We start from the raw sequence: 24,488 nt of genomic DNA on the forward strand, positions 1-24,488 counted from the left end.
CCTGACTTAAGTTTTCTTAAAAGAAGTTTGTTTTGCTTTGACTTGAGCCCTCTGAAAGGCACAGTCTGACTTAAAATATTTTGGATCCATCTTGATTTGTCTTCCCTTCTTCTTACCAAATTGAAGTATCATTCAGACCAGGTTTTTCCATACCCTCATTCCCGGAGTTCCAGGGGCACCATCTCGGCCAGGTTCTCCAGCCCCTCCTCTGGGTCCTGCAGGGCCTGGGCCACCACGCTCCCCAGCGGGACCCTACAGGGCCATATAAATAAGCAAATCTTCAAAAGAGTCTTCCTTCACTAGCTATCAATATTTGGGTTGTAGTTATAGAATTTATTTGGCCTCTTACAGCTGACATTTTCTATATAAAATAGTAGTTATCTTGAACTGGATTGTCATTTTTTAAACAAGATTTTGAAAAACTATGATAAACATCATTCTGAAAACAATATTTGTTGGGCTTAATATATTTCTATGCATTTAAAGTCAACTATCTTTGATGGTATGAAATCATATTGCATATCACTGTAGTTTCAAAGAACTTTTGGGCATTTTAGTTTATCTTATTCTTGAAATGATGCTAAAGGATTCCAATCTACAGATCTGTTAAAGGATCTCATAGAGATTACATGACTTGCTTCAGTTAAAAAGCAAGGAAAATAATAATTTTAAACAGGGATTAAAATCATTGTTTTACACTAATTATTATTTTTAATGCAAATACATTTCCTTAGATATTTATACAGAAGACACACTTTTTAATATTAGTTGTTAGGATAGTAGTAACTAAAGTTATCTACCTTTTCTCCTGCAAGGCCTGGGGGTCCAGCAGGTCCTCGGAATCCAGGAGCTCCCTGGAAATAATGAAAATCAAATATTTCAGTATAAAGAACTGAAATTTTTCATAGCTCCTGGATGGTGATGTATCCATTGTCACATCATACAACGATTTAAACAGTGTTTGGGATCAGACACTTAAGGAGTCCATGTTTGGCTCACCCCGAAGGTCAGATTTCATCTGGACAGTGGTCATGCTTTCTGAGGGATGTCTCAGGGGAACGTACCCTTTCTCCTGCAGCACCTGGCACTCCGTTTGCTCCGGGTTCTCCAGGGGATCCATCTTTGCCATCTTCACCCTTAGTTCCTGGAATACCTGGGGAGCCAGCTTCACCCTGAAAAGTGACGGTCATATAAAAGAATTATGACTAAACTTCGTGGCTGAATTTTTAACTGTTAGCTTTCTAATTATGCTGCAGTTTTCTAAGAAACAACCAAATATGTTGTGGTAGAACTTACACGTTCACCGCGTGCTCCTGGCTCTCCTTTTGCACCATTCTTACCAGGTTCACCCTGAAGTTAAACGAAATCGTAGTTTGCGAACAGGGAGGATTGGACTAACAAAGTCATTACTGGCAAGACATAATTCACATAAATTCAACTGAAGAGGAGCAAAACATGTTTGAAATGAATAGTTTTGTTGTGGGAGTTAAATCTGCACCTTTCAGGAGACGGAAGAGAAACAGGCAACTTACCGGACTACCTCGCTGCCCAGGGGCACCATTAGTACCAGGTGGCCCTGCAGGGCCCCGGGCTCCCATCAGTCCAGGAGCACCAGGAATACCAGCGGGACCCTGAGAACAACCAAGGAATGCTTAATTAGCCAAGCTGGAATTTTCCTTCCTGAATATCTCAGTTACACGTCCCCAATCCAATGAGTGTGGATGCTTTGAGGGTGGAGTATGTCTGGGGGAGAGCTTACCATTTCTCCTTTACCACCGGGACTGCCATTATTCCCAGGGGGGCCCTATGGCACACACAAAAGAGACCATATTAATAACAATGCAAATGGTGGTTGTATAGATGCTATTTTCCGTGTGCTTATAAAATATATTGGCAGGTATTGAGTTTTATAGAGAATAAGTGCTCACTCTAAAGGTACCACATTAGAAAATGTAGGCCAAAGAAATATTATGGCTTAAATAAATTAGAGATCATATGCACTTGGCAAATTACTAATTTAGAAATAGGAGAGGTTTTTGGTTTTGCAACTCGGCTGAATAGTTTTTGACTGATGATTAGTTAAGGGCACATACTTCAAAGTATCAGAACAATACTATCCATCCTCTGTTCTGCTTTATAGAAACATAAAATTCATAAGTTCTAGGATAGCACAATCCCCAAAAGCTACCATTTCACTACTAATAAAATCAGTATTTTCCACAGTAGAATCATTGTAGAGAATTAAGCTACACTCTTAGAGAAGATGCTTTAACTGGCAGCACACTGAAGCACACGCTTCATCGAAGAAGTATTGGCCACGCTTTTCCTCCCAGTGGCCCTATCTGCTACTTACAGGAGGACCCTGAGCACCAGCATGTCCCTGAGGTCCAGGTTCTCCTCTTGCTCCAGGGGCTCCACTTGAACCAGGGGACCCTGCAGGTCCAACTTCACCCTAAGGGATAAATTCCAAGTACTGTAGTAGGTTTTCCTGGACACTTCTCATCACCTAGCCTGCCCATCATCTGTTTAAACACATCTCCTGAAAGCTGTAGTACTATGATGATACACTGTAGCTAAATTAAAAGAATCGTTAATCATAAAGACAGAGAATATGGTCAGTATGTGTATGACATCGTTATATATGTTTTCCACAAAGAGTCTGCCAAAGAAAGAAAGCATCAGAAGAGATACTAGGAGATAATGCTGGGCGGGGTGGGGGGGGGGACTTCCTCTAGAATCAAGAATGTGGGTTTAAAAGTCTGTATAGGTAAAGGCTATCCATTGGACTGGTTAAGAAATCCTTTGCAAGACGTGATCCTGTTCCTTTTTTTGTTGCCAAGATATTTTTATATTCCTCTATACAAGTACATGCTTACCTTAGCACCAGGAGATCCAGGGAATCCTGCAGTTCCAGGGGGACCAGGGGGGCCCTGAAAAAAGTCAATACAATTTCAAAGGCTCTTAAGTAAATGAAATCTAACAGTACTAGCAAAAAATAAATGAGCACACGTAGATAAAATACAAGAGAGTCCTATGTGTATAAAAGTAGTATTCATCATGAACATTACAGTAATTATGCAGAGAAACAACGTAGGAAAATAAGCAGAGGTTTATATACAGTTTCGAGTATTGAGTCTGTAACAAAACGCTCTATTTTTTAATTATAAAAATGGTCATCTAGAGCTACTATATGCATTAGGCAGAGATATTATAAAACAATCTACAATCTAGAATCTCACATTATCCCTGAACAAATCAGGGAGAGATAAAGTTGCTTACCGGTTGGCCATCGCTGCCCCGAGCACCATCATTGCCTCGAGTCCCCTAAAAAGAGAGTTGGTATCAAGTATCTTCTTACTTCTAAAAGGCTAGTCACAAATAGCATGGTGACTAAAATCCAAATTCAAGTGAATTGAGTTTTCATTGAGTAATTTAAAATCTGCTTACTAATGATATATGTTTGCTGCCAAATTGGAAAAATTCTGAGGTATGCAGAAAGATAGAATGTAGGACCAGAGTCTGTGTTTTTTAGGATTGAATGCAGATTACATGCAAACACACAAACACAATCCTCTGAATAATTACTAAATTCTTATTCATTTCTGCATACATGTAGCTAAAATTGGTGACTTTCAGTACAGTTTTGTAGGAAGGGGAGTTTCCTGAAGATTTTCACCGCTTGAATACCTAAGAGACTTATCTGTCACTCTAGAGTGTAACTGTACACTGTGGGTGACAATACTCACTGCAGCCCCAGGGAGTCCTGGTCGTCCTCTCTCACCAGGAGCTCCTCTTGGACCCTAGAGAATGAAATAGAAAGTATGATCATACTGTAAACCAGTTGGGAGAAAGCAAAGCCATTTGGGGTCCCATAGAGGTCAGGGGCAAGACTGAAAATTATAGGATAAGAAGCATAATTACCATGGGTCCAGGAGCTCCATTTTCACCTGGAAGACCATTTTCACCCTATGAAGACATAACGTACATTACTCTTTTATATATCACAAAGAGAGTTTTATATCTTTTAAAATGACATTATATTATAGAAAATACTGTGGAACCTAAGGAGAAAAGATGCATTTTAGTAGTATCAAACAGTTGTAACCATTTTATTTTATTTTATTTTACCTTTAATCCAGGAGCACCTGTTTCACCCTTTTCTCCATTTCGTCCATCAAAGCCCTATAAAACACATAAAATAGTAAAATATGAAACTCTCTTGACAATCCGGAATGGTTGGTAAGTTTTACACTAAATTTTTATTATTGGATTTTACTATGTAGCACTATTTGCAACTAATTTAAATAATATAAAATATTTCAAACAGATTGAAGATATTTGATGTTGATTTTATATCAAAATATCTAAAATTGGTTAAAAAGTACAATTTAGTCCAATTAGAGGTTTGTCTTAAGTATAGAGTAGCAAATACCAATTTCATAGATTTTTATTTTTATGGAGCTAATAGATTTGGGATGTAATTGAGTCTACCTAAAATTTTATGTAGAGCAAAAGTGTTCAATTCAATCTATAATTTATACTAAGTCAAGTAATAATGCATAATTAATAAAGTATTTTCCCTTTTTTCTGATAGTCATGGTAAAATAAAACATAAATGTATTCTTTCCAAGCCTTCTCATACACTCAAAGTCAGCTCAATTATTTTTGTATAAAATAGCTAGTTTGGTCAATAAATAAAGTTAATAGGCTTTTTAGCAAAATCAAATCAACCAGTTGTCAAATCAACTCTTTTTGCTATATATTCAATTGTCCAATAAGTTAGTTAGTTGAGCAAACATGTCCAGGTGGAAGAGCTTGTAGGCACTTGGGAATCTCTGCTCACCCTGTGTCCTTTCACACCAGGGAATCCAGGCATGCCAGCTGGGCCTTTGATACCCTAAAAGAAATTAATGGAGAAGATATCAAGAGAGCTCCGAATGGTATGAGAATTCAGTAGTAAAATGCCTTCTACTTTTAAGTTTAATGCAATTTAAGGATTTGGTGATTTTCAAGCTAAGATAATTGAGATCACTTCGCTAATCTATGAGATGCTGAAGACTTACCGGAGGGCCAGGCAAGCCACGTTCTCCAGTTCGTCCCGGCCGACCCGATTCTCCCTAAATGGAGAAATACAGAATTCTTAGGGGCTTGTGTGTGAGAAAGTAGATTGTAACCAAGGGCTGATCTGATTCATTTGCGCTTTTTCATGAAGGAATATTAAGATGGTTGCAGTAAATACCTAGTTGTGAGATCACTTTTCTTAGCAGACAGATTAGGAGGGCCTCTCCCATCTTAACATAAACTCATAGAGAGAGAGAGCAGGTATCTTTCACCATTGAAACATTATGATCTTTTCTCAATGCAGTGAGAATTTGCCATCAGATTAAATGAAAGGAATGGATGGCATTATATTGAAGGTATTGATAGATCATTAAACACATGAAGTATTGATAGCAAATTTTTCATTGCAAGAGGCAGACAGAAAAACCCTATTCCTCTTCCAGCTAAATGGTACATTCACTGGATGAGTCCTTGTTTGTTAATGTTGTGGTGGGGATTGGACCTAGGGCCTCATACATTCTAGGCAAATGCTCTGTGCCACTGAGCCACCTGCAGTCAAAAAGTATGTCTGAGTAGTCTAGATTCTATCAGTTTAGAATTCAATAACTGGAGTACACAGTTATGCAAATACCATGCCGATTTGCAACATTACAATGAGCTAAAATGGTAAGACATAAACAATTTTCAAAGAACATTTTCCCCTCTGAGATTCTGGTAAAACAGACATGATATAACAGAAAATATCAGGTACTTTGGTGTATCCCCATTCAATGCCTAAAAACTTACATCTTTTCCAGCAGGACCGACTGGACCTATAGCACCAGCAGGTCCCGGAGGGCCCTAAATAAGAAAATAAAAAATAAATACATTTGGAAATTTTTCTATTACACTTATTATTATATATTATGTATAGTTTGGAAGAAAACTCCTTTTTGAAAATACTTTCAGTGTTTCTCATCATGAAAACAGTATTTACTGAGTTACTATCATACCTTTATTGTATCCAAATTTTACTGTTTATTAAATTGAATGAAAATTAAAAACATCATATATCCATCTATACTTTATACTGTGTGTTTATAAATTCAAATGTGCTTTTATACTGTTGAGATATCTATAAATATAGTGCTATTTCTAATTAATGTAAAATATATTTACATGACTCCACTTTCTTATCTACACTTTCTTATCTACCTGGAGTACTCTCTAGATTATGCTTATTTCTACTACATTAAAAATATGTATCTAAAAAGTAGAGTAGATAAAGCAGAGCGAACTGAATAAATATAAAGACGGAGTGAATAGCCACAAAAAATGAAATATATATTTAATAGATAAGGCTTGTACTAACTCTCAGAAATAGACTACTGTGATAGTTAATTAGGGAATCCCTAAGATCTCTGAAACCAGTTCAACATCATAAAATACTACTTACTGTATAAAAACTTCAGTGTAAATGTAATGTACACTACATAGAGACCTATGACAGTTTTTAAAAACCGAGGATACTTTCTATATAGAAATCGAATTGCCTACTTTGAATTGTCAATTTACTGAATGTGGATTTAATTTACTACTTACTGCGGGACCAGCTTGTCCAGGTTCACCAGGGGGACCTTGGTATCCTGGAGAACCCTAGTAAACAGAATAATATGTAAATATTTCCAAAGTAACAATGTGTATGAGCCACTGACATCTTGAAAATAGTAAGAAATCAGGATTTGTGAATGTAGTTAGCCAATTTTATTTCACTTTACAAAGATTGAAACCAAATTTCTTTGGATCTAAATAAAGTTAATGTATTGCATTCTGTTCATTACATTCCACTGAAACTAAATTGTTTTAAACTCCATAGCACATTATGTGTAAATGTAACATGTGATTTAATTTTACCAAGGTTTTAATTACTGACCATTGCTATGGAACTTCATTGTATTTTTTGAAAAATCAGTTTTTTGGCTGGGGCTGCTCCCACTTAATTGGAATTACATAGGCTAAAATGTTGAAATTATAGAAGAATCTCTATTAACTTAATTTGTCCATTCATGAAGAAGAAAGCACCACTAATTTCTCTACTTACAGGGGCACCAGGATGACCAGAAGTACCAGGGGGACCAGGAGGACCCGGAGGACCCTGAAATATAATTTTGAATGATAAATACAAAGTAAATGAATGTAAAATATACTTTTCCTATGCATCAGAGAGATAACTATATAGATGTGATACAAACATCTTTAAAAATGCAACTATGTCTCATCTGATAACCAGTCATAGATATGATTATGATTAATTTTATAAAATCTGCAATGAAGATCTCACTAAGAAAGCACGTCAATGAGATTATCCCTGAATGACTAAAATTGTTAATAAATATTATAAAATGTTTACATTAATCTTTAAAGAAGACAATCCAAAAGTTAGAAAAATCTGTGCAAAATGTTATGAGAATCCCTGTGATAGTTGGATGACCCTGAACTGGGGAAGAAGCAATTTTTTGTCTGATAGCCAAACTCAACTTGGAAAAGTATTTATTTGGATACTATAAATCCTATGGTCCATGTTTTAAATAATGTAAATCAACCCAGAAGCTTATAACTGTATTGATATGGATATCACAGTTACACTGACATAGAGATTTAGATGTGCACATGAGAATCATCATGCACAGGACTATGGTAATTTACAATGAATTGATTTATCTCTCAGAAATACACACCAAGCTAAGAAAACAGTTTCGTAGCATGGTGATCATCAATTTATGAAACAATAGTTTGTAATTACAGTGTTTTCTTATAGTCAGTTTTCTGGAATGTCAATAAGCAATAGTTTTGTTAGTTTTGTATGCTTGAGTAAAAAACAAGATTCATAATATAGCTAAGACTTAATAGTCACGTAAATCCATATAATTCTTCTTGTGTCTTTGAAAGGTATGAGAAACTCGCAGCCCCCAGAACTTCATAGATTAATCACAACCTCTTTCTGCAGTTTGTATTATACCATTGCCAAGGGTCTTTCTTTAACAGATCATTTAGATCTACCAGAAAAAATATTTGTGTTCTCTAGGTTTGGAAGTCACAGGGATGAGGGCCAATGATGAGAACCGCTGTCTTCTATGAGCTCATAGAATTCAATGCCATGCTTCAGTTTTGCTCCTGTGTCTTTCACTTGTGATGAAATTATGAACTTTTTTAGTGCTACTTCTCTAGAGGGGCTTTTCCAAAACAGAGGTCATTTACATGGACCGCCATGTTATCATGAATGCCTGTCTGGGTTTCAATTGTTATTTACTCTTATCAAACTTCTGGGTCATTTACACTGAATAAAGTCCTTCAGCACAAGGGGAAGAGCTATCCTTTGGGATAAACTTAAAGGTCAATGAATTCTGACACTATTTATAATAAATTTGAGACTTGGAGGTGAGACAGATTGTGACATTGAACATCTGTTACTTGAGCTGCCATCTAGAAAGTAGCATTTAATGGGTGAAAAGGTGTAAAATAAGATTCTGAACAACTTGGTTGAGAAAGATGAAGCAAAAAATAACAAAATATGATGAAAATCAGAGAGTATATGAGTCAGCCCTGATCCAGGGCGCCGGGTCAGGGTGTGTCAGTTCAGGCTTGACATGGGAACAGTGGAGAAGATATGAATGAGAACAGAAGAAACATGATAACGTTACCCCTTTCCTTTGTGACCATAATAGTGAAAAAGTTATTTTGTATAAATCGATAAACATACTGTATTTCTAGAAGAGCATCATTTAAGATTTAACAAACTAGAAGTCTATATAATACTCTACAATGCTGAGAAAAATTTGTACATACAGCTGGCCCAGGATAGCCACTGACTCCTCCTACTCCAGACTTGACATCGTATGAGTCAAACTGTGGAGAATAGTTCTGTAGTAAAGAAACCAGATAAGTACAATAATTTTAATATACAGATCATAGTTATTTGTAAAAGTATTTAGAAAGAGTATAAGCAACATGTACTATTCACTGATGAAGGTTTCTGATCACCAGCAGTGTGTTATACATCAATTTCTTGGTTAACTTGTCTATATGACTTTAAACATTAGAAACACAGAACCCTTCCTTGCATAAGGCACAAACATTTCCAATAATCGTACTCAACATTATTCCCCCCAAATTTGATCCCATATACATTCCTCTTGCTGTAATCATTAATTCTAAGAATTATTAATAGCCTTACAACCATAGGATCATAGACTATTTGAGGTTGAAAGAGTCTTGAAGATCATAAAATCCAGCCTTCTCATTTTGAACTAAAATTTGGAGAAGTCAGATTACTTTTTCAGACAGTTAATGAAATGAGTAAAATTTAAACCCTTTGGTTTATGGTTAATATGCCCACAAGTTGCACATGAAAGTAAGCATCCTTACAGAAGACAAGCAAAAGAATAGAAGAAAAACTCATAAGATTATTGAATTTCTTTGGAGCGTATTTTATTTTGAGTTCTAAGTCTACAGACAGGTCCTATTTGGTTATCAGGGTAAGGATACATTAGATGATGTGCTTTGATTCTTGCTAAAATGCTTTTGAAGAGCATTTTTAAACTCAGAAAGTTTTGTGTATATATGCTTTCTAATTTTGCCTAAATCTATTCAGCAGGGATTTTGTGCCATTTATTTGTTTCACTGTGTGTTGTACATGCAGAATTGAGCGATTGTCATGCTTTGGAAGAGGAAGAGAGACTCTGCATGCTTACAAAAGCACTGATCTGGGTACAAATCATCCTGATGCTTTGAGACCAACGAACAGTGCTCATAGCTCTTTAACTGTTTTTTGTCCAGCCTTTCAGGACTTTGCCATTGGGGTTAAAAGAGGAATAAAAGACAGCTGTTAAGACTTCCTAAATTATCTAGGTTGCTTATTGGGGACTTGATATTTCATTTCTCTAAGATAGTGAGTATGTTATCTACCTGCTGAGAAGCTGGGAAAATTTGCAAAGATGTAGTAACAATAGGATTAGCATGATGAGGAAAGTGAATAACTTTAAAGCTCTTAGAGCAGAACCCAGAAAATATAAGCACTAAATAAAACTTTGTTAAATGCATAAAACTAGAAAACAGATATAGAACTACAATTGTGAGATGTGATAAAGGCTAAGGAAAGAAGGTGGAGGCTGCTCTTTTCCAGGGAAGACCTTTTAGTCCCATAATCTCCTACCTGTGTGCCAGTAGGACATGACTGACAGATGCCAGGGGTACCAGGAGGACCGGGGGAACCTGGTTGTCCTGGGGTCCCAGGGTCACCATTTCTCCCAGGAATACCAGGAGGGCCCTTAAAAAAATCAGAAGTAAGAATAAATAAATAAAACAGTGAAACATCCTAGAAATTCAGAATCATTATTAGACTTATGCTTCTCTGCTTAACAATGTTAGGAATCAATACAATTAATATATTTTCTTTGGAATAAGTACATTTTTATCAAAATCTTGTGAATAACTTAAGTGTAATGTATTCCTCTGTGTATTGACCTATGTTTGATTTTTTAAACTCATAATGAAATGATGACATCATGCCAAGTTTTGGAATTTTGGATCTTTACATATAGAATTATGGATTTTCAGTTTGACATTTGACACCATTGTTCAAAAATGTGGTGCTAAAGATTAGGCATGCATGGTGAAAGTTCAAACTTGGAAAAGGATATGAAAAGGGAAAAGCTCTAACAATTCCCAGAACTATCATTAGCATGAATTTTGACTTACAGGATCTCCTTTGGGGCCTTGAGGTCCTCTACCACTGGGGACAGGAGCCTAGAAAATGAAAAGACATGTGTTAACCAAGCCATAGCAAAACTCTTCCCTGAAACATGTCACGATTTGTTGCTCAGACTTCATCCGACCTCCTTGCTGTAAATGGGAATGCTCACCATTTACCTGTTACATCGACACGACTGACAGACATGACTTTCATTTCCTTTTAGGCTCCTATGACAGAGGAGCTAGTCATGTGCATAAGCATGGATCTCGAGGATGTACAAACTCTCTTTAAACTCACAGGTGTTGAAGGTTGTGGACAAGCTGCACAACATTCTCCAAAGGGGATTTCTGGGTTGGGGCAGTCTAAGTTTTCTTCATCACATATTATGTCATCACAGAGAACTGATCCTGAGTCACAGACGCATATTTGGCATGGTTCTGGCTTCCAGACATCTCTAGCGGCATAGGATTGACCAAGATAGGTGCATCCTCCTTCATCAACTGGAAAGGAAGTTCAAGGAGGCAATGTTAACCTTAAGTTGCTATGGAATGTGCTTTTTTTAGGAGTCATGATTATTGATAGTACATAAACTAGACAGAGTTTGAGACAATTTCTCCTTCTTATTAGAAAATTATTTCCTACATAACTCATCAAATAAGAACTTGCTTAAAATGCCAAATCTACTAAATAATACAAAAGTGGCACACCATAGTTAATTTTCCTTAAAATTCCACTCATTTAAAATATCAAGTATTTAAGTATTTAAATTTCATTTATATATGAAATTTTTATATAGAAATATTTAACACCAATGGACACCACACACATTTAAACATTTATTTATTAATTGTGCAATTAAAAATAAGCCTTTCTACCCAATTGCTATTCTTTGTCTTAACAGCAGATGGGAGCATGAAGCTGAAAAGATGCTTTGGTTACTAACTTGGAAGACCTTCTGGATTTTATTGACCTAGTTGAGAAATTCAGGGGAAAAGTGAGCTAGTCTTGGTAGCATAAAACTCTTCCAGCTTTTCCTGGGAAAACTTTGACAAAGTTCATTGTATATATTGAATGTCACTCCTAGCTCTGCTGGGTATCAGTAGGTCAACTTGAAGACATACTTTTGGGGCATACCCCATATGGATATAAAGAGTTTTTCAACGTGCACACACACACACACACAAACACACACACACACATGGAAAAAAGGGGCAAGAGGTTTTTAAACCTAACAATGGGAAGGAATTCGTAAAAATAAAAAACTAAGAAAAAATATGAATCATGACCATGTGTATTTGTAGTTCAAGATGGCAAAAATTCACTCCAACCAAAATTTGAGACTTTATTCCTAATTATATATGCAAGGGGCTGAAATTTCAGCAGCTATTAGCAATGAATCAGCTTAGAGGTCGCCAAAATAAAATCTGGTTTCAATTCTTAGAGCACTAGTTGTGGATTGTGGTTAAATACAACTTTAGTTCTTGAAGATTAGTATGAGAACATACCAGCAATTGAGTAAATAAGTAAGAAGTTCCTAAACATCTGCAGAAGTTTTGAAAACAAAGAACTGTTGAGTACTTTTGTATTTTTTGTGAGTCAGTGAAATTTTTATTTTGTCAAAGGCTTTAAAATGTCTGCTGAAGAAGGCCTGCTTTGGAGGCAGCAAGGAACTGAAACCTACACATTTTGCTGGCTAGTTGCCAAAAGGACTTTCAGTGGCCCTGAGATTTTGCTATCTGGACATTACATAGAAATCACCTTTCAAAATCCTTAATTCTATGTCATCTCCCTTTCTGGAATAGCAATAATTTAGATTTACATTTAAAAACTTAGAGTTTAGAGACTTGGCTAAAAGTTTACCAAAAAGGAAAATTTCGGAGTCTATAGATCATTTCCTCTTCTCATCTCTCTATACACGCAGTGATCTTGTGAAACAACTCAAAACCCCTTAATCAATTCAAGAAATTTAAAAGTCCATTCTTTTGGTATTGTAATTTCCCAATGTGCCCTGCAGTTAATAAAAAAGTCTGATAGTTTCATTGAATAAAGGTCTTGTGTATTTATAGTACTTATTGTAGCTCCTTTTCCATGTTTAAAACTGATATACGATGAGAAAGATACATATTTTGAGGAATTAAAGAAGCATTTCTTTAATCTTAGTAAACAAAAGCTGTATGCCAAACTTAGCTCAGAGCAAATGAAGTGGCTTATTTGGAATGTATGTGGAAACTAAGAGAAGACCAAGCAAGCTCTTTAATTATAAACAGTGCTGATAAAGGGAGATGAGGCATTGGAGTCATTTGTTCTCTAAACAGAACTGACACTTTATATTTAAGAACTAGGTTCATGGATTCTCAGGAAAAAATCTGAAAGTTTAGAGATGGAAGCCCTTTAATAAAATCACCTGAAACACACCTTCCATCTTTTCACTGGTTCTTCTTTCTTAAAGTGAATCATTTGAAAACTTCTCTAAATCAATTTTGCATAAAATGTTCCTTCAGATTAGTTTTAGCTCAAGACTCTCAAAACATGAATTTCTCAGATGCCCATTTTTGCATTGGGTCTATAAATTTGGAGGGTTTGATTTTTTTTTTTTTTAGTTCTTTATATATTCTAGATATCAGTCTTTTGTCTGAGGAACAGCTGCCAAAATTTTTTTTCCCACTCTATTGGTTGTCTTTTTACTCTGTCATTTCTTTTGCTGTGCAAAAGCTTTTTAATGAGATGAGATCCCAGCTATTGATTCTTTGGAATATGTCCTGTGCAATTGGGAATAACTTCTCAAAAGAATTAAAAGCATCATACCACAGTGATATATGCACACTCATGTTCATAGTAGCACAATTTGTAATAGCAAATGTTGGAAGCAAACCAAATGCTCATCGACCAATGAATGGATAAAGAAGATGTGGTGTTTTTTTTTATACAATGGAGTTCTACTCAGCCATAAAGAAAGATAAACTTAAAGACATTTATAGCTAAATGGATGCACCTAAAGGCCATACTCTTGAGTGAAATAAATTGGACATCCATGTGTAAATATTACATTTTCTCTCATGTGAGAAACTGAAAATGTAAATAAGGACCAAAATGTATAGTAATAGATATTGTGAAATAGAAAGAAAGTGTTCAAATGGGAAGGGGCACAAAGGAGGGGCAGGGAAAAGGAAGGAAGGGAAAAAGAAAAAAAAATTTTTAAAAGATAAAATGTCAAAAAACCTAGTAAATATGAAAGGGAAGTTCGATAGAAGGGAGAGGAGGGAAATGGGAGAATAATAAGCATCAAGATATATCATGTACAGTACAAATTCCATATGATTAATGTGATCATTATGTACACCTAAAATGTACCAATAAACTTAATGATGAAAACTGTGGATTTCCTTCTGTCCCCATCCCACTTCCATTTGATTGTGCTAATGTTTTTTCAGCTCTTTGTCTCTGGATCAGAAATATTTTTTTACATTTAATATAATATTTAGGTAATAAAAAGCAGATATTGACTATCAGTGGCTTATTAAAGACAAATGAGGATAACAGTTAAAGATAGGTTCTAGAATCTCATACTTTGGCTTCTCTTCCTATTTTCTTAATTTGCCTTGAAATTAACATAAATCTTATTTTACCCTTTCAATTTATTTTATGTTTATATTTTATTGAAAATGTTCTCAGAGCACTAGAAATAAAATATAAAATATAAAATAAAATACATAATATAAAATATAAAAATTTTGAAATGTACAAGCACCGTATTGAATTACTAAAGTTGTAATTGGATTGATGAATTTCTAACTTAGGTTAAACACATTTATCTGCTCAAACATTTATCATTTCTTATGGAAACACATGGTGAACACTTCAAAATCTTTTCTTGTTGTTTTCTTGATATGTAGTATATTCTATCTGTAATCATCCTACTATGAAATAGCACACCAGAATTTCTTGTGCCTATCTAACTATGACTTAATACTCATTAACCAACCTTTTCCCATTCTTCTCCCCAATATCCTCCCCAGCCTCTGGAAATGACCATTCTGCTCTAAACGTCTATGCAATCAACATTTGGGATGATTTTTTTCTTCTGTTCTGTTCATGACAATTATGATATATTTATGTTTTCTTTTGCTTTAAAAAGTCATGTTGTTCTAAGAGAGAGAATGGAAGTTGGGCGTCTTAGAAAACATAAAACAGAATGGAAAGGAAAAATTATGAGAAAAGAAAAAAAATGGAAATGAAGTCTATGTAAATAGGGAAGGGCGCACAGGTAATGGGGAAAAAATAAGAACTAAGATACATCATGTGCAGGTACAAGCACCCAATGATAAATGTAAATGTATTGTATACCTAAAATGTACCAATAAAAGAATTTAAGCAAAAAAAAAAAAGAAAAGAAAAGAAAACATAAAACAATCAATGCACTCTTTTCTGCCATACTTATTTTATATCCATTTGAAAGAGAGATGAACGTCACTTTCCTGAAAAATCATGAGTAGAAACCTCTGGCTGAAAATCAGCCCTTTCTCTTTTTCTCTACCTATGTCACCTTCACTGACAGAATGGAGTTTTGTACAGTTCTCTCTAATTTATTATTTTGTGGATGACCATATATGGTTAGCAAAGTGTCTATACAACTGTTTCATGACTCAATGTAAGTATTTAGTTACACATGGGAAAGTCACAGTGTAGCCTAGGAAAAGAATATTTTATTTTCATGAGGAATAACATGCTTTAATTTGCCATTTGGGGCATTTAGAAATAGAATAAAAAAGAGGATTCAGAAGTAAGGCATCTTGTATTATTTCCGTCTTTTTTCACATAACTACATTTAAATCAACTTTGATTTTAAAAAGTTGCATATTTTTACAAATCTATTAAAACCTTATTTTTACATTTAAACTAAGTAATAGATGTTTCAATTACTTCTTTTGTTGTTATTTAACAGTCTTCCTGTTCCAATTTGTAATTAATTTTCGACTCCAACTCCTATGTCAGTTGTTTCTGTTTCTTATTACTAAATCTCTGAATTAGCTTGTGGTCACTCAAACAACATGTGGGATCAGATCTTCTCTTTGTTGAGAACTAAACTGTAAACAAAATGAAGCTAGCATATGACATAATTCACTCTTACTTTCTTTCCTAGTGATAATTTGGAACTTTAGAGAAAAATGAAACCAAGTAATAAAATTTTGTAGTTTTAGATGTACTGAAAGCTTCCTACTTTGTCTTGGTTTTATTTGAATTATTTTAATGTTAGCTTATGCTGACATGAAAGAATCTTATTGCTGTGCCAAAAATATAATATGAATTATGTTTGTATTTATCATTTTTGGAGTGGAGATATTACCTAAAGTACCTAAATAAATTGTTAATTTAGCTTGAGTGACAAGTACTTTTTAAATTTTTTATCTCTTCCTACAGCTTCCTCATCTGGAAAGAAGTGTTCTGAAATCTTGAAACTAAAATTTACAGATGTGGTATGCAAATTATTGTACTATCATTCTTCCTGTTACTTTAGAAAGTTGTAAGTGTGGCTATTTGGAATTCATATAGTTTCCAACTGAAAGATATCTGACTTGACTTTGAAATGTTACTACTAATGTTTGGAAAACACACTTTTTTTCTTAAGCATGTTTCTGCTGCTTGTGCATTTATTGCACTATCTTCAAATATGTTAGATAAGTTAACAAAAGGATTTTGAAGGAAATATCTGTAGCTATTATAAATAGATATTTGAAATTTAAAAATTATATTTTGTATGGGCAATGTAGGTTTTCTTATTCTTCCCCCACCAAAAGTTCATGAAACATCATTTCTAGATGTTTTCTTCACAGATATATGACTTTTATATCTTTAATTAGAAATTTCCTATAAGCTGATTAACATTTTATCGTGCCAAAAGTAAAAATAGAGAATTAGAAAATGAAAAGTATATCCATCAGCAGTTACAACTATTATTTAATATCAATTTATGAAAACATTAAAGAAAACATTTTTATTCTCTGACAATTGGTAGACATCTTTACATTTTACCTTCCACCTTTCCTTCTCACTGAGACACCAAGTCCTCCAGGTGCTTCCTTAGGGTGCTTTATTTGCTGCTGTTAGTACAAACAGAGCTCAGCAGAGCCTGCAGGGAACCTCCTCTGGGGCAGGCACTGCTCTGAGTGGACTGCATCTTTTTTGCTCAGTCCTCCAGAGGCCCTAAGAGCTGAGTGCTGTCATAATTCTCACTGCACAGATGAAGAATCTGAAACAAATGCTGGGTAGTTTTCCCAAAGTTTCATGGTCAGCGATAACACTGAGATTGGCGTCTAGGAAGACTATCTGTAAATTTGATTCTTGACCACAACATTCTATTCCCTCTCTGCTTTCAAGGACTAGAAAGGATCCAAGAGACCAACCCAAAACTCTGTCCTATATGACCTGTAAACACTGCCATGTATTTTTTTAAAAAGTCTAGAAAGGCAGATTTTTATGGATAGCAGTTCTCTGCAAATTATTTTTCTCTCTGGTCTCAAAGCAGGAAGATCCATCTGGAGTTGAAATCTATTGTTTATTTTCTCTGGACCTTAGGAAAAAGGGTTATATATCTCCTAGGCCACCCTGATGACATCCAGACCACCAACAGCATCAATGTGTGACTCAGAAGCCCAACATACATTTTACTACAAACACAGAAGTAGGAGTCTAACAACAACAACAAGAAACAGATCAGACTTCCTCATCCTTTGCAAAAATGTGCTCAGAATATCTCACTAAGACACTAACTGTCAGAAAATAAAGGTACTAAGTGACACACTTTAATGAAGTCCTGACTTCATTAGTATTCTCCTTTGACTGCGACTTGGGCACTGTCACCAGACTATGCAACTCCAAAGATTATTTTTATGACTTAATTTACTCCAGCATGTCGTCTCTGCCATCCTCCACAACTACCATAGAAAAGCCAGTTTCAGAAAAAGTTGAGCCATTTAATTGAAGCAGTAGTTTCTCAATGCTAGTTTTCAAGCAATTTTAATTTTTGTTAATTTCTGGATCCTTTGTTTTTTATATCTTTTGGGCATTTTGACTTCTGTCCTCTTCGAGCTTTTCCTTTTCTTCTTTAAGACTGTATTTTAAACAGCAGTGCTTGACTTCAGCCATGGAAAGAACAAGGGTTTTATTTGGTAATCGGAAAGGAATCCACTTCTGCTGTGTTTTCATTAGACACAGACAGAAACTCTCGTGGTTAATGTAACTCTCCAAATTGCAGTTAGCAAATGGTTTGTGTAAGGAGAGCTATCTCAGTTTTTCCGTTGTCATCTCGACACAAAACAGGCAAACTTTCCCTGTTTGAAAAGTCTGGATTTAAAAAAAATATTACATGAACTTTTTCTGAGTGTGGAAAACAATGGGACTAAGCTTCTTTGTAGGGAAACTTTCACAAGATACAGTTCAGAGACGTTTCCAGAGGGTTACTGGAGACCTGGATACTTTACAAATGTTCTTCATGTCCAGCAAAAGCAGTAACATCTGTCGTCTCGCAAGCTCTGACTCCTAAACCATCCATCTGATCACTGCAAGGTAGTGAAGTCACTTGATGTTGCAAAATCAGAGAACTGGCCTCTGCATCCAACAAACGTCATCTACGTGGAAACCACGAAGCTTCGGTAGGTGGCGCTCTCCTCTCTGAGTGACAAGACACTGGGTATGGGACAGGGCCTCTCTTGTTTTTTAGTCTGAACCATAATCCTGACAAAAGCGCAAATAATGGTTTTTGATTTTTAAAAATAAGACATCCTTTAAGGGGTCTTGGTTCAAAGCCATTTACTCTCAGTCTTTCCCTGAATTGTTTCGGAGGCTTTCCTTTGTTATCTCTATAATGCTGAGATGTTGAATTCTAGAATTTAAGCAAGATATTTCTAGGCCTTTAGGTAATCTGATTTTGAATATTCTGGAGGTGGTAAGGAAACACAAAGTATCACAAAACAAAAAACACAAAATTTTGTATCAACAATACTTTATTTCCCATATAAATTTTCACAGAACCAATGATAATTTCTGGTTCGTTCATTAGATTCTGAATCTCTTGCTCCTAAAATAGATTTTCCAGTTCACAGTTGAGTATCAAACAAGAAAAATACCTACCCTTTTTCACATTTATGAATGTAATAACTTTCTAGGGCAGGGTGCAATGATTTGGTATCTCCTTTCAATAACAAATGGTTGCAAAAATAGAAGATTTAGATGCTCTGAATTTCTGTTTTGTGTTCTCTATCTGGGATTTAACAGAATTTTGGTTCTAGACTTAACTCATCCTTTGCTAGTCTCACAATTTCAACTAAAACATTGCATCTTTGTTAGATGATAGATACTGAGCTATGTGGACAGCTACCTCCTTTTAAAAGTGAAATTGTTTTCTAGTGACTTTATGCTATATATTTTTTATTAGTTCACTATGTTTAGTTAGAGGGACAACACAAACCAGAAAACTTGAGTGGTAACTGATTAATTACTAATTTTTCTTTAAGTATAATGGGAAATAGATTCTCACACCAACAAGTAAGGAATTGATTTTCTGAGTCAATGTATGGTTTTGAATCCACTTAAAGGCACACAGTTCATTTTAATATAATTATCAGTGTAGCAAATATAGAAGCTTAAACATTAGAACACATTTAATTACAACAGTTTTATCCAGGTGTGGTGGTGCATACCTGTATTCCCAACATTGGAGGCTGAGGCAGGAGCATCCTAAATTCTGGCCCAGCCTAGATAACTTAGTGACTTAAGGAGACCCTGTCTCAAAATAAAAAATAAAAGGGCTGGGAGTGGAGCTCTGTGCAAATGCCCTGGGTTCAATCCCCAGTATCTCAAAGATGAAAACAAAACCAACAAGAAAGATAAAAAAGAAATTATAACAGTTTCTCCCTCTGACTTAATGAAACATCATTACTTAGCAATATGTGAATATATACTTAAATAATTATCAGTGAGTAAAATATTTATATCAAGTAAGGACTACATCAGAGTCTTTGAGTATGAAACATTTTTTAAACTCATGGAATTTTGGAAATGAATAAAACTTTTAAGTTTATTTCCAACAATTCTCTGAATATTGTTACCATTGTTTGTGTTTGAGAATTTGGCAAAAGCTTATATGTAACACTTTCACTTACTTAGGGAAACAATGTTTAATAGTTAAAATTCTCCCATATAATATGTTAAAACCCGATTAAACAATACTATAAACATCAATGTTGGCATCGCTTACATAAGGGTATCTTTGTCAGCCACTAGATGGCGCCTATTTGCACTCAGAATTTGGCATGTTTATACACCACAGGAAATATAAAACAGGCCTCGTTTTCCATTGCTGGAATAAAACACATGAATAAAATAAAACTTTCACAAATTTGTAAAAAGACCCAAATTCTTTGTGAACACATGCTTTATGCTCCAGAGAGCTCCTGCGAGTAGACTACATGTTAGTTCATTAGCGCTGAGCTGGTTCCGGTTTCTGGGGCTTACGCAAGACACCCCAAGCCAGCAGAGCTCTAGGACTGCTCTCGGCGCAGCATACCCACCAGCAGAACTTCCCGAAACTAGCTACGGGACGCACAAGCTGCACTGCCTCAGAACATCTAAACATGTGTCATGACAAGCAGAATCAATAAACTGAAAAAGATCTCTTTCATCATCTTTGGAGTTTAAGAACTCACAAGTGTAAGAGGAAAAAAAATATAACTTCGAAGATGTCAGGACAATGTAAGTATTAAATACCCTTTTTCTCCTTATGGATACATTCAGAGGGAAAATAGCCATGTGAGTGTATCTCATTTTTCCTGTAACTACTAGGCAACTCCCAGTATTTTGTCAACCATTTGAAGTACAAAAAAAAGTTTTCAAAGACAAAAAGTCTTTTCAATAAATGAGAATTCTGATATTTTCCTTAGGAATTAGGAGAAATGAAAAACTTTAAAAAGATAGAAACACTTTTGTGGAGGCCAGGGGGTGTTAATCATTTGGTATCTTAGGGGAGGGCTGGGAATTGTAGCATCTTCTAGGAGGGACACGGAGGGAGCAAAAGGGAAGAAGGAAAAGAGGAAAGGAAAATGGACTGTTTCAGAAAGGGAAGAGTAAGGAGGCAAGGGGAGAGAAGGAAGAGAGAGGCTGAGGTGGGAGGAGGGTGGGGGAGGGGGCGGGAGAGGAAGCCCAAGGGGCAAGGCCGGGAGGAGGGTGGGGGGGGGAGGTCTTGGAGCCAAAAGGGGCGGAGATACAAGAAGGAGGCGCAGGAGAGGAGGAAGGGATGGGTGGGGGAAGAAAACTGAAGAACAAGGAATATGGTGCTTCTCTTTTGTGTCCATGGGCCGAATTTAGCTAAAGAGATGTCATCGGGTTTACACACACACACACTCACACACTCACACACTCACAATTATTTGTGAGGACACAAAGATACCTGATATCACAAATAAAAGGAAAAAACACGTTCTCATACAGTGTTTACAAAAACTATAGGTTTACGTGTGAACATGTTTGTGTGCATATTAAAACTTATCTAATGATTTCTTTTAGCTATATTTATGTTTAGCATTTAAATATTTATTTATGAAATGTATACACCTGTGTGCCCAGTATTTTCATGACTACGAGGCACATACGAATTTACAAAAATGTTTTCATATAGATAGTGACACAGTTTTTTAAAGTTAGAACATGAAAACTAATACATGCACTTATTAGGAAGTACAGCAAATCAGCTTTTGAAGTCAAACAGAACTAGTATCTTTACCTTGTTTGCAGAAAAGTCAAAACAATCCTGTTGAAAAGATTTTAGAAATTCTCTTCATTAGTGGAAATTCAGCTAAGATGCAGAACATGTGGGAAATATTAGACCCTTAACCGTAAACTGTTAGAATATGTGGATTAATCAACTATACAAGGGATTGAAACAGAAACAGAATAAAAATTGGATGATGAAACAATTTTAGCAGTCTGAACCCATTTAAGAAACATTGATAATTGCTATTCCCACTTTATAGAAATATATATAATGAGTCTAATGATGCACAGTAGGCTGTTCGTTAGGCATGCTTTTTTAAAAATTTGTGAACTTGTTTGGAAAACAGTGCTCAACACTTTGTCCTTACAAGGAACGCGGCATACAAAGGAGAACATGCAATTATTACATGAGACCAATAACTTCCAGACCTAGGGAAGCATTCCAAGATGTTAAGGAGGTTCAGGAGGGAGCCTTTTAAAACCATTAGAAAAAGTAAATTTCCAGTGCCTTTAACATGAAAGCAAGTTAGTATGAGAAAACCTCTATCTTAAATAAGTAGAAAACTTTTAAACACACACATGACAGTATTCTTTAAAAACAAAACTTAGGCAAAATTATGGTGAGTTTAATGTCTCAGAGTTGGGAGCTCGCAGAGGAAATTATCCTTTTGGAGGCTGATTTTCCCCCTTATGCTTCTTTGTAAGGAGAAGTAAAGACAAAAACCCCATAAAGTTTCTTGAAATCAGTACCTACTCACCTTCTGGGGTCTGTTGCGCCAAAATAACAGTGGGGTGAAGCAGAGCAAGAAGTAACCAGGTCCCCTTTTGCACAAAGCTCATCATGTCTAAATATCAGACATGAGACTCTTTGTGCAAAAAGGAGAAGAGAAAAGCAGCTCAAAGTAGCACCATCAGTTGTTCCCTGCCCTTCAGCACCGGGCCCGTCATAAAACTCAGCCACTGAGATTCCTTTGCTTTGGCCTTAAATAGGAAAAAGTTTGGCTTCCCTCACTTTCCAGCCCCTTTCTGAAATATGAGAGCATCACCCATCCCCTTAGCAGTAAAAGAAATGATTAATATTGCTTTTTCCCTTGTAGAGGACACAATCCAGTCAGAAAAATAGCACATCTGGAACTTGTATGCATCTGCTTCTGTATAAGTTTGTTGCATACTTTTCTCTTACACATGTGTATATCTAAATGCTCTGCTTTATCTTGTTATGTAAGAATGAAAGGTATGTATTTTTTAATTTCTCCTTGTAACATTAGCAACTACATAATTTTGAGAAATTGCTTGATGCCCATTCTCAGCATGGCTTACTTTGTAAACTTTATCTTCCTAGAAGATTGTTACATTGAGATTTTTGACAGAACCCAGCTCACCCCAATTTAAATGGGGAGCCATGAGAGATTAACTGAGAGAAAAGCCTGTTTGCTCCTTCTACTCATCCACCCACCCTGGGTCCTGAACATTTAATCTCAGGCAATTGTCAAAAGAGTAAGGATCTCGGCTATGCTGGGATGGAATTTTAAGAAACTTATCTATAGCTCTTTCCGGTTTTCACCAATTTCCTTAATGACCCTGAGTGGTTTCTTGTGAGATTTCTTCTTTACAAAGACAGAACAGATTTTTCTGGAGAAAAATTCAGACTTTTCATGTTTTGACTGTTACAAACTGGAATGAAAAAGAGTTTATCACATTTTATCTACATTGATATAAAGATTAGTATAAATATTTTTAGATTGAGACTTTTATATGTACATTTTCCAAGCCCTCAGCAAAACAGCTTTCCAATATATTTCTGGATTTATCTGAAGACTAATTTCTGGATCTTATCTGAAAGAAAGGCAAACATCACTTACTCCTCTTTGATAAATGCCTGCAAGATAAACATGCTTGTTCATAGTATTAACATATTCTTAGCAATCAAGATATGTTTGACACCCTAATCACTGGCCCATTGTCACTTCACACATCTCTACAATCTCCACTGGGCATTTTGATTCTACCAAGTTCACCTGCATTTATTTTTACAAGTTAATTTAACCATGCCTATCTCCATGCATGTGCAAATAAAACTCTCCCTATCTTACAGTAAGTCATAGAAGCCACTTCTCCATGGCCCAGTTCTAAACTTGCCTCCTTAAGGAAACCATCTCTTTTCAATCTACTTTTATCTTTCTTTTTCTCCTAATTTAAGTTACTCGATTTTTACTTAATTGATGCTACATTTACATGAGTTTTCCAAGCATGAACCATTGTACACTTGCCTTCTTAGAACCCAAGTCACGGGGATCACAAACCAAGATGTTCCGATGTAGGTGACATCATCACACAACAGGGAGAGTGAACCAACCTCCTGGACATCTTCTGGGTTTAGATTGGAGAGCTGCAGCTTGAGGGGGAAAATAACTTTTGAGAACCACAATAAGTTTTCCTATTGGATCATAGTTGAGAGGTTAAGGGAAAAGTCTGTCATATGTATGTTACTGTCTTCCAGTCATTCTCTTGTGCCCAAAGAAATTCAGAAACATGATTAGTTTTTCTTCTGATGTCTTCTACCCCTACATAAAAATTCATATGTATATTAAATAGACTTCTCTTGTTACTCTAGATGGTTATTAAAAGTTGAATTTTGTTGAATTTCTTCATTAGAATTATTTTCTAGTGTGAAAAATTCGAATTATTATTTTGTAAGAAATACTTTTTATGGTTTATTTCATCCATGACATGTAAAATTTCTATTGCATTTTTAGTTTGTCCTAACATTCTTAATTTTTTTAGCCATTCAAATAAAAGCCTATATCCAATGACAAATATTGATGCACTTATTAAAGTTCACTGATATTTTGCATATGGAAGCATTTCAAGGTCTTCAGAGAAGACCAGGAGAACTCTCCATATTTTCTGAACTGTTGTTCTTAACTATTTT

General features: G+C 35.4%; 1 protein-coding gene across 1 annotated transcript in view; it reads right to left on the reverse strand.

Annotated features, from left to right (window-relative positions):
* Col3a1 (collagen type III alpha 1 chain) overlaps nucleotides 1–22,523 on the reverse strand; it is a 39,129-nt gene extending 16,606 nt beyond the window's left edge. Inside the window, exons 1-22 of the mRNA XM_004872304.3 lie at nucleotides 22,315–22,523; nucleotides 11,090–11,292; nucleotides 10,798–10,845; nucleotides 10,253–10,366; nucleotides 8,887–8,961; nucleotides 7,142–7,195; nucleotides 6,643–6,696; nucleotides 5,848–5,901; nucleotides 5,064–5,117; nucleotides 4,844–4,897; nucleotides 4,129–4,182; nucleotides 3,922–3,966; nucleotides 3,747–3,800; nucleotides 3,280–3,324; nucleotides 2,877–2,930; nucleotides 2,354–2,452; nucleotides 1,760–1,804; nucleotides 1,533–1,631; nucleotides 1,297–1,350; nucleotides 1,065–1,172; nucleotides 801–854; nucleotides 154–252 (exon numbers count right to left, since the gene is read on the reverse strand). Of these exons, the coding sequence (XP_004872361.1) occupies nucleotides 154–252; nucleotides 801–854; nucleotides 1,065–1,172; nucleotides 1,297–1,350; nucleotides 1,533–1,631; nucleotides 1,760–1,804; nucleotides 2,354–2,452; nucleotides 2,877–2,930; nucleotides 3,280–3,324; nucleotides 3,747–3,800; nucleotides 3,922–3,966; nucleotides 4,129–4,182; nucleotides 4,844–4,897; nucleotides 5,064–5,117; nucleotides 5,848–5,901; nucleotides 6,643–6,696; nucleotides 7,142–7,195; nucleotides 8,887–8,961; nucleotides 10,253–10,366; nucleotides 10,798–10,845; nucleotides 11,090–11,292; nucleotides 22,315–22,399 (1,605 nt within the window). The 5' untranslated portion in view covers nucleotides 22,400–22,523. The remainder of the gene's footprint in view (nucleotides 1–153; nucleotides 253–800; nucleotides 855–1,064; nucleotides 1,173–1,296; nucleotides 1,351–1,532; nucleotides 1,632–1,759; nucleotides 1,805–2,353; nucleotides 2,453–2,876; nucleotides 2,931–3,279; nucleotides 3,325–3,746; nucleotides 3,801–3,921; nucleotides 3,967–4,128; nucleotides 4,183–4,843; nucleotides 4,898–5,063; nucleotides 5,118–5,847; nucleotides 5,902–6,642; nucleotides 6,697–7,141; nucleotides 7,196–8,886; nucleotides 8,962–10,252; nucleotides 10,367–10,797; nucleotides 10,846–11,089; nucleotides 11,293–22,314) is intronic.
* Between the last annotated feature and the right edge of the window lie 1,965 nt (nucleotides 22,524–24,488).

The sequence above is a fragment of the Heterocephalus glaber genome, unplaced genomic scaffold, assembly GCF_053883595.1.
Source record: "Heterocephalus glaber isolate CG9 unplaced genomic scaffold, H.glaber_assembly_v1.0 deba00001058, whole genome shotgun sequence".
Lineage (NCBI taxonomy): Eukaryota > Metazoa > Chordata > Mammalia > Rodentia > Bathyergidae > Heterocephalus > Heterocephalus glaber.